Source organism: Oppia nitens, unplaced genomic scaffold (genome assembly GCF_028296485.1).
Source record: "Oppia nitens isolate AA-2021 unplaced genomic scaffold, nextdenovo-longstitch-racon4-pilon3 scaffold18_pilon_pilon_pilon, whole genome shotgun sequence".
Classification (NCBI taxonomy): domain Eukaryota; kingdom Metazoa; phylum Arthropoda; class Arachnida; order Sarcoptiformes; family Oppiidae; genus Oppia; species Oppia nitens.
Genome location: NW_026533197.1, coordinates 1,102,122 through 1,119,184, shown reverse-complemented (window position 1 = coordinate 1,119,184; position 17,063 = coordinate 1,102,122). Strand labels below are relative to the sequence as shown.

Below are 17,063 nucleotides of genomic sequence, written 5' to 3'. Positions count from 1 at the left end.
TAATGGAAATATATGTGACTTAAATTCATTTGAATCAATCATTTCCATCCCTGTGTTTGGAAGTTCCTGTTGGGTTCGGTTCGCTTAAAATCTCTATAAGTTTGAATCCATTTATGTTTTGCATTTTTAGACATTTTTTCAAAAATTGGCGGAAAAGGCATAGAATTAATGTTGAATTCAGAATTTGATTGTATTTGAGAATTGTCTCCAAAATCGGATTCAAACGGATTTTGTGTTAATTCCCTAAAAATTCCCGAAACTTTCATTTGTGTATTTGTCGGTATAATGTCTATTAATGGCATCACTTCAGGTGTTTCGCGTCTAATTTCATATTAATTAATGATATAATTTATAATAAAATATATTTATCTTAAAATATATTAGAAGTAATTAATACTTTTCTTTATTTCTTTGTGTTATTTGTTCCTCATTTGAATGGATATCGCAGTTATTTTGATAACATAACAAATCAGCAAATGTTATGTTTGATATTAAAACCAAAGCAATACATACTATTAACTTATAAACACTACGATTGCTTGTATACCTATAAATTAATTATAAAATTATTTCCAAATTTTTAGTTTACAGTATACTGTAGTTTATACAGTATTTAAAAGTTGTGTAAGATAAACTGTATAATACTGTATAAAATAGTCTTAAAATATTTAATAATTTTTAAAGTTATGCTTAGTTTGTTTAATATAATTTAATTAATTAAAAAATAATCAAATACTTACATGTTTAGAGTTAATTGTATCAAAATTGTTTTGGCTTAATATGTTACTCAAAGAATAATATAATAATAGACGAGTATTTAAGTTATAGCTATACTTATATAACTGAGACAACAAGTTATTTCCTTATAATTTTATTTGCAAAACCAACCAATCAATGAAAATCAGGTGTTAAAACAATTTATTGTCTCAAATTAATTGTGAAATTTGATATTTTAGCAATACCCACACTTACCCACACTATTAGCCATAACATTAAATAATAATCAATTTTTATTTATAACCATTTAAATAAATTTGCTCATAAAATTAAACATATACACTGTTTAAACAGAATTAATGAGAAAAATCATAATTTATTCAATAAAACATTATATTACATTATATTTACAAAAATTAGTTAAATATCAATGCATAGCATTGTATAATATTTACAATACTTTTATTTTCATTTATTTCATATGAAAAATTTAATTATAAATAATACAAACAAAACCCTTTGTTCGGATCCAAATCAAAAACATTTTCTAATAATCTTTAAATTTATAATTCAAATGATATAAACATTTAGTGAATTTTATTCCTATAAATCACTCCTATATCTGTCATATGTAATAAATGTATAGTATTTGATGTAATTTAGTTTTTCTACTATACATTATTATATAATACAATTTATATACTGTGTATTCTATATGATATGATTTTTCATCATAACAGTTGATAACTTTTCTACTATTATTATTATAACAATTGAATTCATATTTTTATTGCTTTAAATTTACAGCAACATTTCAGGCCTTAATATTAATAATATCCATTAATGTCACTTAAAACATTTAGCTTTAATTATAAACAATATTTATAGATGAAATGTGATAATAGAAAAAATTAATAACATTTTTCAATAAAAAATTTCAGAAAAATAGATATAAATTTTAGGCAATTTTCAAGTTAATCACTTATAAAAATGAAAGTAAAATTTAGTTAAAAAAAACTTTAAACTACAATTTATGATTAACTAATATTTTTGATAAAAACATTATTAACATAAATATAAACGATGGATATAAATGTGATCCTTTGCCGCATTGCTTGATTTCTTTTTCCTAAATAATTAATTAATTAATAAATTTTAAAATTAAATTAAATAAATAAAAATTAGTTTTGTATGAGACCTGTGGGTGATAGTTATGACAACTGACGGGTCTTTTACGAGGCAACTCTGTCTTCAATAGATGACAACTATAACTAACATTATATACAACTTCTTTGAGTTCAAATTTGATGGTTGATATGGGATCGCAGTTACAAGTTTTATGTATGACAACCATTATCATATTTGTATAAGGAATCCATTGTACAGTGTATTGACTATTTTACATTCAAATAAATTTTGTTAATTTTATATTTAATTAATGTTAATATAGTAATTACTAAATATTATAAGTATAATGACATACCGGCCACAGTTTTGTCCACAATTATCATCGCCTTGAATGGGTTCTTCAGACAATGGACTTACAATTTCATATAAGTCAAACTCTTTATCACAAGGGTAGGGTAGGCTCTTATTACCAGGTTGATTATCACCTAGATCAAATTAACAATATATTTTCAATTTCAATATTAGTTATCAATCAGATTATTATATGTCTAAACTAATGTTGTTTGCATTTAACTAAGTTTATATAATAATTTTTACATTAAAAAAGTAAATATTTTATTATTATTATTAATTAAAATAATTTTATATCAGAAAATTAATAATTCATTAATATAAAAAACAATTATTGGACTTTTAAAAAACGTATTATATAATATAAAATAGTATTCAATATTACAGTAGATTTATTTAAAATTTATAATTAACTAAAAAATATATAAATATTTAAAAACAACTTACTTTTATCATTATAATCATCAGAATCCGATCCATAATCATAATCACTTTGAGAGCTGATTACCCATGAATTATACCAAATGTTAATATAAAGACTTAAAATGTGAGACCACGTCCAGAGAAGTAAACTTTTCAAATGATTGAATGGAGTCAATAGTATTGATGCGGGACTGGGAGGTGTAATAATTTTGAAACAAATGGCCTGATAGTCATACATATGGACTTTTCGGTATATGCTTTTGTCCACCAATTTCTCCAGAATATTGTTATCAATTTCGCCGAAGAACTTCCCCGTATGACTAAATTCTTTACTATATATAATGAAAGCGTTGTTATCTAATAAATAGCAGTCGATCTCATCGGAAGAACATAAAGACTTAGAATATTTGTTAGTTATGTTAAGGAATCGCTCGACAAATACTGAATGTTTGAATTGAAGTCCAACGACAGCAACTAATTTATAAATTATAATAAAAATCAAATTAAATCTTATCGTATTTTTAAAATTTCAACAATAATTACCCGGAGCACTTGACTTCCCGGTCCCTAAAAATATAGCATGACTTCCAGTAACCAATACTTCATCCCTATTCATCTGATGAGAGTCAAAGGGTACAGAAAATACAAACGCAGAGTCATTGATAGCATGAAAATCTACGGCACGTCTATAATATAACTCTTCAGTTGCTCTGATTTTTAAAAAGAAAAAAATAATTATAAGATATATATATATATATATATATATATATATATATATATATATATATATATATATATATATATATATATATATATATATATATAATAACTTTAATCATAAAACTTGACTTAAAATCAATACCGAGTGAACTGATCAAAGAATGGTCGTTCAAATGTATTATTTTTCTTTTCTTCTTTACTTCGATGGTCTTCAAAGCGCGTGAGTCCACTACGTGTGGCCACAAATGTTGTCACTATTCCAAACATTTTTAGTTTTTGATCTCTGTTTTGTAAATTATCAAAATATCGATTAAAATAAATGCTTTTTATTAAATTACAATTACAACAATTGCAAAATAATTCAATACTATATAATTTGATAAATAAAATTATAGTTCACAGTAAGGGAGCACAGGGTGTCCGGACACCTGTTAGTCCGTTTGCTACCACCGTTATAACAGTACTACAATGTACTGTAAGGGCCTAACTGTTAGACCCGCTCGACCTCAACTTTGTGCTATTTGTAACAAACATTACCTCGGATATAATGCCAACAATAGTGCCAGTGGGCTAACATAAGCATCAAATTTTTATATAATATTATAAATAAAGATAATTTACTTTTAAATTTGATCACTTAAATATTATTATACGTTATCTAATAAAATCATCGATATAAACTTTATTAACATTACAAGTAGATACAGTATATTACTTACCGTAATTGTTAACTTTTACTGAATAATATTGATTAAAATTATAACTAAAATTTAAGTTAGTTTGTGCAAATTTTTTCTGACATCAATTATAATATATAATCATATATTAATTAATAATTTAACAATTCTACTAAAAATATAATATTTTTAGTGAAATATAATGAGCATAATATTATAATACTATAAAACTATAATACTATAAAATTACTGTATAAAAGTAATATATTAATAATATAACGCAATTTTAATACTGTATATTATAATATAATATATAATATAATTAAAAGTAAATGACCATACTCAATTTTGGTAGAGTATGAGTTGGTTCCACATTTAGACGTATCGATATCAGTGGCTTTTGCATCAAACACTAAACTTTGTGTTAAGTATTTGTCACCTATTTATAAGTCGTAAGTAATAATATATTTAAAAAATAAACAAATATTAAGATTATGACAATAAATACATGAAATGGTTTCATAAACTTGAGGTCTTGTACTACTTGTCTTCCATCTAAAGTTATGTCCATTTACTACAGTTTTAAGAAATTGAGTGATAGCTTCTTCAGCATTTTCGGGTAAAATAGCAGACATTTTATGCGGAGATTCGCAGTAAACCCAATCCGGATGGACTTTCCAATTGTTTTCGCGGAAATAATGCGTAAAGTTTTCTTCTCGTCTGACTTTCACTTCAATCTGACCCTCGACTCTATAAGAACCGTACGGTTCTGGCAATACTATAGCTAAACTAAATGGTGTGAAATCGATTTTGCCGTATATATAATGATTAACACGAGTTACAACACGTTTCATTGAATCCAAATGTATTTTAACTTTAACTTTTTTCCACCCAACTGTCCTATTAATCATATTACCTCTAATTTCATTTATATTTTCATCCATTTCTCGAGAACGGGAATCAGTGTCAGCCAACTCTACTTCGGATATATCAACAGAACTGTAATAAGGTTTAAGCATTTCTTGATATAATGGACGAAGATCCGGGTGATATAAAAGATAGCCATTATTAGTTATCATAAATGAATAGCCATTGACGCCCAACTTAAATGCTGGCGTTAGTTTGACAATCTCTTTAATGGGAACATCAACTCCGGCCACACCTAATAAGTTGGCGATTCTGATGGTCTCCGGTTCAGAGTCTTGATAGACATTTTTGACGAGAATTTTTCGCGTAATATTCGTATAGTTTCGAGTATCAAATACAGGAGTTGATAATGTTGTCATTAATTGTAAATTTCTTTTAGGTTTTGTAGATTTTTTTGGAAATTCAGATTCCGTATTAATAGGAGTGTCCTCATTATCAATAATAGTAGGAATGGGTAGAAAACCATCCGTTTCAGTGCTACCTTCTTCTATATCTTTATTATTATTTAAATCTGAATCTTCAAAATCTTCTTTGGTTTGACTATCGCTAACCATTTCTTGTTTATTTTGTTGTTGTTGTTGTTGTTGTAATATTTTATATTTTATTTGTTTTTCTTTTTCTTCCCAAACCCAATCACTGAGAGGCACTTCCGACACGTGTGCATAAACTGGAGTCCACGAGAATATTCTTTCTCCCGATAATACAATGGGACGACTCATAACTGGTATATATTGTTGAACCTGTTCTCTAACTTCGGCCAAATTAGCCACATGTGTATAATAACCTCTGTTATGACAAGCCATCCAATAGACTTCTTGACTATCGGTTACTTCACGTCCAATAAGATATGTAAATACCCGAACCGGTATATTTGGCCAATTATATGTTTTAAAGACTACTTCAAATGTTAGAGGAGCACCGTCAGTTATCAACATAATTGCTTGATTACACTGACAGCCCATTTTCGTACGATTTAAGACCTGTAATAAATCAAAGGCCTTCATGAGTGCAGACGTAAAGTTTGCCACTTCTGTTGGTCTGACTTTGTCGACATCATCTTTAAGTTGTCTCACATTCTTTTCATTAGCCAAAACCAAGTTATCAAAGCAGTTGTTTATAAATGTGACGTTATCTGAAAACTTAAGAATAGCCACGTAGTCATCATCGGTAAGTGTGTCCAAAATGGTTGAAACGACATTCTTTGCAATTTTATTTCGCAATCCAGTCATTGATCCGCTGGTATCGAGAAGAATGACTATATCTTTAGGTGAAGCGGCTCCTTGGATGTACCTGTTTATCAATACAATTATTAATGTCTTAATAATTTAGTGGTTAATAATATTAAAAATAGTACCAAGGTCTCATTCGACAATCATATAGATCTGGTGGAGGTGTTTCCCAACCAAGAAAATCCACATCTGTTTTCCATTGAGTGGCTGAACGCAAATGTTTAACAGTATTTTCATATAAAATTATCTTTGATTTTTATTTAACACATTTTTAACAATAAATATAAAAATAATATATTTCTATTGTATGATATTTTTATATGATATTAACTTATATAAAATTTTATAATATATTTTATAAATTCAAAACAGTTAAAGTAAGTGTTATTCTATCATAAATAGTATTTATAATATTAATTAATGAAATATCTTAATAAAATAAAGCATTAATATTTACGGTACTTTATTTTAAAGTTAAAATGTTGTTTATATAAATTATGTAATTAATGAGAAATACTAATTAATTACTTTTAAATTAATAATTTTAGTAGTAATCTATAGTAAATCATACTGTAATACTACTGTATTAACTTTTAATTATAATAAATGAATACTTTTAAATAAATGTTATTAAATTTCAGTTTTCTAAATTGACTTATCTGACTAATCTAATTAGATGATTATAATATATTAATTAATTTTAAAACTAATCAATTTAATGTTATATAAAAATTATTTAATTTAGAAAAACACATTTCAATAAAAGTTTTATCAATGAAACAGTATTTTAAAAATATTCTAACTATTGAATCAAATATTTATTGCATATAAATTGTTTCAACGCATATTCAGTAGTATATCAATACCGGTATTATATAGTAGTTTCCAAATGATATTTTTATATCTTATTTATCATATTTAATGCAAAGGTTAAACTGTGATAACATAACTTTTTAGAAAATTATTAAATTAATTATTTATAATTATTATAAAATAGCGAGAATTTGATTTAACTCTGAATCTAATGAATTTAATTAGTTTTAGAGACAAACAAAAAAGTCTAAATTCATACATTACTATTACTACATTGCTTATTACTTTTGAAATTATTAAAAATAATATTAAAATAAGATAAATATTGTTTTATTTAGACATTAAGATATTTAAATAACAAAATTTTGACTAAATAAATAAATAGAAAGCTATAATAACTCAACAAAATTATAATGTAAATTTTTACTGGCAGTAATTTAAACATGAATTTAAGGTAAATAATAAATTTTATAAATATATCTAAAAATAAAATTATAAAAATACAACTAATTTAAATATATATTAAATTAAATTTATGATATAATTATGTCAAATTATGTCAAATTATGTCAAATTATGACAAATTATGACAATTGTTATATTATAAGATAATAAATGAATGGCAAACCTGGATATAATCTAAGGAAGCCTTTACTCGAGCCGAAGAATTGCCACGAAAGGCCGGGATCAAAGGCCAGGTTGTTCTTGAAGTAAGGGGTCAATGCATCGGACCATTTGATATCATTTAAAATATCGGGTGCCTTCTCATAGACATTGATAGGCACGTGAACGGCACTTAAGTCCAGATTGACGTTAGAGGTCTCGAAGTTTGGATGAAGACTCAATTTGACGGCTTTCCACTCAACGTCCTGATCCTCATTATGATGTGACGGTGGCTCTCCTTCTCTCTCATTATATAATCTCTTCATATTTAAATACTCAACCAAAACATTTTTGTCTATTTAATTAATAAACAATTGGTATATAATTGAAATATCAATTGATATAAAACTAACCATAAGTGTGATTAGCAGCCAATCTTTGGCTTTCATTGGCTATCCTATCGACGGCCTGTTTCTTCCAGTTAAGTGTATTGATGACATCGTTTCTCATATCTTCCATCATTTTGTTTGAGTCAAACCAAATGACTTTTGCGTTCATATCTTTGAAATTTTGTGTAATTTTTCGGACACACGTCGACTCAGAGCTGCCCTCATAGATATCTTTGCCGAATCTGAGCGCAAGATTCCGTACTTCATATGGATCTACGGTTATGAATGTCGATTGATTTAAGACGGGAACCAATGCCGATGTTATAATTAAAGCAATTAGTGGCCATATATTGATTGCAGCCATCTTTTGCTCTCAATTTAGTAACGTTTTTGTCAATCCTCTCATATATCGATCCAAAAGTCAATACCGAGTCTCACATGAAAAACACTGTTAACGCAAATGTGTTAATAATAGATAATCTAAATGACTATATAAGCTTCACTCATCAATTTATACTACAATCAGCATATATTTTATAATCCATATTCTCATTACTTATTTTAAATACAAATAATCAAAATATTTAATAAATTTTAATGCAATTTATACTATTATATACAATAGTAATATATTAGTGAAAATGTAATCAAAAGCATTGCTCACTACTGTACAGGGATTCTGTGTATTCAAGAATATTAAGCTTCTATATAGAGAGTATAGTATATACAGTAGTATAAAATAATATATATATAGTTATACTGTACTACAGTACTACAGTAATGTAGCTATAAATTTACAGTCAGTACACTATATGGTACATACTATGCTATAGTAACTATAGTTATATAGTAAGTATAGTAAACTACTGTATTTACGGTATACGTTAAAAATTGCAAATAGTAGTCCTTTTCAAAACACATAAACATTATAAGTAAAAATTAAAAATTTTATTTGAAATTTAATACTAATTTTTAGAATAGTATAGACATAATCGGGCTATTGATTAATCGTATGTTAAAATTCTAATACAGTATATGCTGTTAAATACCAGTTAGACATGGGCTAAAAATTGTAGTATTAATATAATCTTAGCTAAAATAATTTATAATTGCATAAACAGTATTATTATTATTATATGATATGATAATATCAATCTTTTATGCATATTTTACATATTTTGTATGTATATAATATAATTATTATAAAATCTATAATTTAATTATAATTATCTTATAATTAATCTATAATTACTCTTGTATCTATATTAATATTATAAATTTTAAGACAACTTATTTATTTAGGAATATTTAATACTAGTATGTTATGAATATATAAATAATAATTAACACTGGTCAATTTTTAACAATTGTTAACAGTTAATTTAAAATGTTCATGGTAATTTTAATATATGTTACATTTGTTTTGAGGCTCTTAAGCCATGTCCCATATGTTGAATTGGAAACAATAGATTTGATTCCCTAATCAATCATAAATCCTGATTAATCAGAGATTAATTACCCGAAACAAATCGCTCATAAAAATTACATGTTTTAACATTAGGTTAAATGGACTTAAAAGTGCATTTAATATTTGATGTAAAATTTAAAATTAGTTGTTTGTATTTGAATCCTATATATATTTTTAATAAAATTTTTTATTTAAATAGTTTGATTAAATTTGACAGAAATGTTAAATAATTATTAAATTATAAATCAAACGACTGGTTATATAACTGTAGTTTAATATAAAAAGTGTGAGAAATGTATTAAATAAATGACAAAAATATTTATTAAAAAGTGATTTTCATGTCATAAACGGCGGAAACATATTAATAATCAATGAATACAACCATTGAATCCTCAGATTTGGTCATTAAATCTTGAGATTTGGTCATCAAATCTTGAGATATCATATAATATTAAATTTTATGAAAAGAACGTCATTTGTTGTGTTTGTATTACATCTGACATTATTGTCGTCATTGATGTCTCTTTTGTGACTCTGTTTCAGCAAAAGAAACATTTGATGAATGGTTTGAATCAGTGATCGATTGACTCGTTTTGTAAACAAATCATTTGATTATCAAATGCAATGAAGATGTCAATCAAAGACACCAAAGAAGTCGAAGAGATTCTCGATTCGCGAACAAAGGATAATAAAAGAGAGTATTTGGTTCGTTGGGCGCAGACCTGGGAGGCAGAGGATCAACTCAACTGCACTCAACTTATCCAAGAGTTTAAGTCACGTAACGGACTCTTAGACATCAACAATGACTCCAATGCTGATGAAGATAATGAGGATATCAATGAAGATAATATCAGTGATAACAATGACAATGAAGTCGAAGACATTAAAAACACTCCGAGACGTCGATCGACCAGAAAGACGACTAAATCAATAAATCGCAAGAAAGGAGTGCACAGAAAGAAGTTGAGAGTAAAAGTGGAGGACACGACCTATTCGTGTCAATTGTGCTCTTTTGTCTGCCATTGGAATCGCGAGTATTATAAACACATGAAATCACATTTTTCTGGTCCGCCCTATAAGTGTTCAGACTGTGAGTATAGCTGTGATCGGATTCAATTCATTTTATCACATCGTATGAGACATACAGATGAACGACCGTTTGAGTGTGAATTGTGTCCGTTTAAGACACGAACAAAAGGTAATCTTATAGTTCACATGAGAATACATACCGGAGAGAAACCTTTCAGTTGTGATCTCTGTGGACGTGCTTTTGCTATGAAGAATACTTTAGACCAGCATTTGGCCACTCATAAGGAGGACCGACCTTTTCTGTGTGATAGTTGTGGATTTACCACCAAATATCAATCACATCTATTATCACATAAACGCATTCACACAGGGAATGTGTTTCACTGTGAAGAGCCCAACTGTACGTATTCATCTCCACGGAGGTCACAGTTAGCCGCACATATCAGAAGCCATCTCTCCATTCGGTCGCATATATGCTCAACATGTGGCAGAGCTTTCATCGAGAAAAGCCATTTAATAAGACATGAAAGGATCCATTTGGATGAAAAACCTTTTAAATGTCAACAATGCGAATATGGAAGTACTCGAAGAGATAAACTTAAAGAACACATTATTAAACATCACAGCGGAGACCAACCGATAAAAAACACTTATAGACCGCGTAAATCGCGGCGACAAACCATTAACGCCAACGACACTGTCGACGAATCACAAGAAGACACTATTATTACTTTCCAATCTCAAGATGACTCACAATCACAAGTAATTGTTGGTTCGCCACAAGAAATACAGATAACTCAATCACAATTGTCTGAACAAGAATTATGTGCCGCAACAACCAGTCTTATATATGAATACAATTCTTCCGGTGAATTGACTGTTTCTCCCGCCAGAGTTGTCATACAATCAGGAATACCAACCGTAACCTATGAATCAGTGGATCAATCAGTTGTGGATCTTATAGTTGAACACCAGAAACAAAATAATAACTCTCCGACTCGTGTTGTTATCCAATCTATTCCTTCATCTAATTGTATTGTAACAGATCAGAGCAAAGGCAGTCCTAACGCCAACTCAAACAATAATTCATCAGAAATTGGAGGTCTCAGTGCTTTTATGGCTCTTTTCTAATAAATTATACATTTTATCAAATGTCATAATACTTTCTAAATTGATTGATGCTCTCAATTATATTTTTATTTAATACCATTTATTTTACATATGGTATATATATATATATATTGTCAAAACATTTATTAAAAAAGTTTTAAATTAAAATAAATTAAATTATTAAAAATTTTAAGTTATTCTATAATTATCAAACAATATGTTTAATGTATTTCTATATTACGGTAAATAGAAAATATATGATAATTTCAGTAAATAGAGTATAATATTTTTATTAATTAGTTGAATGAATTGTATGTTAAAACAGATCAATAATTATTTTATTAGTGAATCTATGGCAACGACAGGTGTTTGTCAATGTCTTCTCAAGAAGTATTATATTTGTGTTAACAGGACTTCAATTATGTTGTAAAGAGAAATACGTTTAAAGATTTGTTTATCAAATGATATAAATAAATAAAAATATCTACAATTCCGGTCAAAATCTTATGCAATCAATAATATCATTAATATAATGAATTAAAATTATCAAATATGGCTTTAAATATGAATATTCTGTCACAAAATGATAATTATTTTTTCAGAAATTTATATATCTATTCGTTAGTTAATTACGAAAGTGGAGGTCTTCTCATTAATATATATAATAGGGAAGGGATGTCGGCATTGATTGATGTTTTTAATAGTCAAGAATTTAGGAATAATATGTATCAAAATGGTTTGGGCAAAGAATTTGATACTTCCAAGTCATCTAATATTTTGTGTCAATTATCTGATAATTTTGATCCAAAATTAAACCAGGTCAGTTTCAATAAACCATTAATTATTAAACATTTTTAATTATTTACTGAAAACAATTTTAATTGTTTCTTATTTATAACTAAATTGAAGCAAAATATGCGAAAAGTTTGTTGGAAATTACATATACGAGGATTATATGGAGAATCATTAATACATATTCTTATTATAAACAATACAAAAATACATACTATTATTGCCAAACAAATGCTTCTTTTATATCCTAATTTAGTTAATGATGTGTTTGAAGAACTCGACTATTTTGGTAATTATTTTATGATTATTATTATTTAATAATTATTTTACTGTAAATTTAAAATTATATGCAAAATTCATGACTCTTTTTTCAACTATAACTTTGTAATGAAATTAAAGAAAAAATATTATTTGCAATTATGGGGTTTTGACTAATACTGAAAAATGTCATATTATTTAATTTATATTAAATACTGTATAATTGAATACATTGGTATTTTTAATTATATAGTTTATGATATTATATCTCATTTAACTAACATATCAGTGACCATATAAATTAAAATTAATAAATTCAATAAATTGGTCACAAAAATTCATAGCTGGAAATATAATTATTTTTATTTAATTTAATTTGTAACCGATTTTATATTATAAATTATTATACTATCTATAATATAATATACTGTATATGCTATTATAACAATATTAATATTGTATAATTTATAATACAAAAGTTGATTAATATTTTGATTAATTGTAAAATTAATAGGTGTATCAGCTCTTCATTTAGCAATAATCTATGGAAATGAATCATTAGTTAATATTTTATTGGAAAGTGGGTGTGATGTGAATGTACGAGCTTTGGGCAACTTTTTTGTTCCCAAACAGTATAACAACTCTAAGAAAATACCCGCTTTCAATGGTTTCAAATATATTATCATTTATATATATAATGTATTTATTAAATTAAGTGTTTAATCAATCATTTTTTAGAAGAACTATATTTTGGTGAATATCCTCTTTCATGGGCCGCAAGTATTGACAATAAAATAATATACAATTCATTGATAAGCTATGGAGCTGATCCTAATTTAATGGACACGTTTGGAAATATGGTTTTACATGTGATTGTTGCCCGAGAAAAATTAGTAACATATCTTCTACTGCTAACAAAAAGTGTCAATTAATTAAAATAAAATATTTGTTATTTAAAGAATATCTTTGGATTTGTATTAAGACATTCAGAAAGACCGGCTCATAACGATATGACCAACAATTATGGTTTAACTCCATTAGCATTGGCCTGTGTTTTAGGAAAATCTATCATTTTTAGAGAAATAATTGAATTAAGTTGTCAGGTAAGTACTCATCCATTATTATAACATAAATATAAATTATATTATAATATCAGTTAATATAACATTTTAGGAATTTTGGACATACAATATAGTCACCTGTTGTGGATATCCATTGAATGTTGTCGACTCAATGCAAATTGAAAATAAAGAAACAGGTTTATAAAAAATAATTATTATTTAAATTATTTAAATAAAATAATCTTAAAAATATCAATTAGACAGTCGATCTGCTCTTAATATTATACTTGAAGGTAATAATAGTGAGCACTTGGATATGTTACAGGGAGGGGTCATTCAAAAACTATTAGAAGAAAAGTGGAAAACTTTTGGACACGTAAATGACATTTGATTTTTTTTTATAAATCCATTAATTATTTATATAATAATATAATTTTAACTTATTTAGCGTCTATTTATGAAAAGGATTTTTCAGACATTATTTCATTTAGTCATTCTTAGTGTTGCTATTTATTTGAGACAATCAAACAAAGAGTTGTCTATCTGTGAACCACAAGTTAATAAAATTGTGAGTTTATTAATTTAAATCAAAAATAACTTTTACTTATTAACTATTTATATGTTACTCAGTTTTATTAATAACTTAATACTTTATTTAAATTAATATATGAACTTATCTATTGTTAAAATTTTAAACTGTTTTAATAATTTTTTAAAAAAAAAGTTTAGAATAATTGCGGAAATATCTTCAATATTAAGTTGTGGTCGATATGTATTTTTTCAAATTAAAGAATTTTCTAATAAGAAAAAGCTAAACATTTTAAAAAATTTGGTAATATTTACAAATTTTTTCATTATATAAGTAAAATAATTGATTTAATGTTTATAATTAATAGAACTCAACATTACCTCAAATAATATTTTTGATATCAAATATTCTTATAACTTGTTGTATGTTTTGTCGATTGTTTGGTATTTTATATATTGAAGAAGTTTTACTAATAATAGCATTGCCTTCTTCCTGGTTTTTTCTAATGTTTTTTGCCGCGTAAGTCATATATGATTTATATTTAAATCTATTATTAAATGATTATCAATACTTTAGTGCTGTACGTATAACCGGTCCTTTTGTAGCAATGGTCAGGTTTATGATAATTGAAGACATGCGTCAATTTAGTATAATTTATTTAGTATTTCTTTATGGATTTTCACAAAGTATTTAGTATTTATATTACATATTGATTAACAAAACTGATTTCATAAACAAATAATTGAATTAATATTTTTTTTAAAGCATTTCACTTTTTATTAAAATCTCCAACAAAGACGTGGAGACAATCACACCATAGTTTTTATTACAGCTCTTGGATGGAACTGTTTCGTATGACTTTAGGTGCCCATGAGGTTAACAATTTGATAGATTTCTTATTTAATTTAATAATTACTTTATTTTTTCAATTAATAATATATTAATTTATTGATTTACAGTATGAAGAATTGCGAAATTCATATTATCAATGGTTGACTCAATTGTTTTTTGTGTTATTTATGATATTAATGCCAATTTTATTGCTAAATATGTTAATAGCAATGATGGGTAACACATATTCATTAGTAATATCTGAATCTGAGAGGGAGTGGACTATGCAATGGGCAAAGATTTTGCTTGAATTAGAAAAAGCACTTTCTTTTAATGAATCGAAACTATTTTTGAGTCAATACACTCTTACAATTGCTGCTAAATCACAAACTGATGATCCGATAACTGCTTTAATGGTTATCAAAAAAATGTCTATTTCTAAGGCAAAAAAGAGAAAACAAGCCATTGATAACTGGAAGGTATTTATTATTATTATTATATATTTTATATTATATTATTTTATTTGTCATTATATATTCAATATTTATTAATTTGCCAGAGATTAAACAGAAAAGTTAAAATACTATTTTGTAATAAAGATATCAACGATTTGCAAGTTATCAACAATTGATATCAAATAACCACTTATTGTTTGTGAAAATATTCATTTACTTATAATAAATATATATTTATGATTAATAATATAGATATAGATATATTATCGAATATAAACTTATATCGTATAAAATTGATTTATTGAATATATGAATATTAATAAATTTTAAAATTATATCTGAATGTTAATAATTAAATTTTTACAAAACATGTATATAATTAATATAATTTTTTGTTTGTATTGTATATATAGTTTATAATCTAAATGTTTTTTAGTAAATTTTTATTTAATTAATATTTATAATACTGTATACACTTAAGTATGTTGGATATTGTTATAAGAATAACTTATAATTTAATTGCAATGAATAATAATAAGTAGTGATTATTGAGAACAGTTTTTTACACAAATGCACAATTGATGTTAATATTAATTTTTAAAAATTTCATTAGTAATAAGTCACATATACATCAAATTAATACAAATTGTATAACAAGTAATTGTAATAATTAATATATAATGTTATATTAGAGATTGGTTTTATGTATATCTATACCAGGACTTCAGCAGCCAATTTTGAAGAGGGGGTTAATTTATTTTGAATTTTATTTTATTTTCTAAAAAGGTTTGGGTAAACAAATTGAAGGTAAAATGTGGAGGTGAAATTATTTACCCCCTCCTTACACTCTGTTTTACCCTTATTTATATTAATTATAAAATAATAAAACAAAAATTATAAATTATGTTTTTTTAGTATAATTGATCTCAATCTTCAAAAAATTTGTTATATTAAATGACAATAATTATTTAATATACAGTAATTTATGATTTTTTCAATAGATATTATATTAATGTACAATATTTACTACAATATACTATAGTTTTATTTTATTTAAATAATTTAAAAACATAATTTACACATTTTAATTTAATTTAAAAAATTGTTAAATTAATTTAAACTTTATTATATATTAAAATTAAAAAAAAAACATTTTCATACTGTAAATAAGATTTTTAAAAATTAATTTAATGATATCACATCATGAGTATTATTTTTATAAATAAGTTTTAATAGATATATTATGAATAAGTTTAACAATTATGTAAGTATTAAAACAATACTTTGTTATTGATATAAATAATTATTGCATAGATTAATAAAAATTTTAAAATGTTTATTAAATATAACATTAGTTTAATAATTAATTATATATTCCATTTTTACCAAAATATTGCATAAAATCATTTTTAATGTCTAAACATATGTATTTCTCCGCTTAAATTAAAATTATCACATAACAATTTTAGTAAAAATTAAAAATTAATTGAACATTTTGTTAAAAATATTTGTGATTTTTTAGACAACTGATTAAAATCGTTAAAATTAATTAA

The 17,063-nt window shown here is 25.3% G+C and overlaps 3 protein-coding genes across 3 annotated transcripts; 2 read left to right on the top strand and 1 right to left on the bottom strand.

The window, feature by feature from the left end:
* Positions 1 to 1,320: 1,320 nt before the first annotated feature.
* LOC128965860 (voltage-dependent calcium channel subunit alpha-2/delta-3-like) lies at positions 1,321 to 8,568 on the bottom strand. The gene is made up of 12 exons (XM_054312638.1): positions 8,002 to 8,568; positions 7,614 to 7,943; positions 6,298 to 6,379; positions 4,525 to 6,233; positions 4,359 to 4,455; positions 3,482 to 3,622; positions 3,163 to 3,329; positions 2,644 to 3,093; positions 2,201 to 2,330; positions 1,916 to 2,111; positions 1,788 to 1,846; positions 1,321 to 1,339 (listed from the first exon to the last, which is right to left on the bottom strand). The coding sequence occupies exons 1-12, from the start codon at positions 8,339 to 8,341 to the stop codon at positions 1,321 to 1,323; spliced, it is 3,720 nt and encodes a 1,239-aa protein (XP_054168613.1). The 5' UTR covers positions 8,342 to 8,568.
* Positions 8,569 to 9,955: 1,387 nt separating this feature from the next.
* LOC128965859 (zinc finger protein 436-like) lies at positions 9,956 to 11,605 on the top strand. The gene has a single exon (XM_054312637.1). It carries the CDS (start codon positions 10,070 to 10,072, stop codon positions 11,603 to 11,605), a length of 1,536 nt encoding a protein of 511 aa, XP_054168612.1. The 5' UTR covers positions 9,956 to 10,069.
* A 331-nt stretch (positions 11,606 to 11,936) lies between these two features.
* Positions 11,937 to 15,686, top strand: LOC128965858 (transient receptor potential cation channel subfamily V member 1-like). Its single transcript, XM_054312636.1, has 15 exons — positions 11,937 to 11,974; positions 12,187 to 12,403; positions 12,494 to 12,665; positions 13,149 to 13,301; positions 13,373 to 13,527; positions 13,594 to 13,737; positions 13,808 to 13,892; positions 13,956 to 14,071; positions 14,144 to 14,263; positions 14,420 to 14,527; positions 14,592 to 14,743; positions 14,801 to 14,910; positions 14,990 to 15,099; positions 15,184 to 15,534; positions 15,615 to 15,686. Exons 1-15 carry the CDS (start codon positions 11,937 to 11,939, stop codon positions 15,684 to 15,686), a joined length of 2,103 nt encoding a protein of 700 aa, XP_054168611.1.
* Positions 15,687 to 17,063: the final 1,377 nt, after the last annotated feature.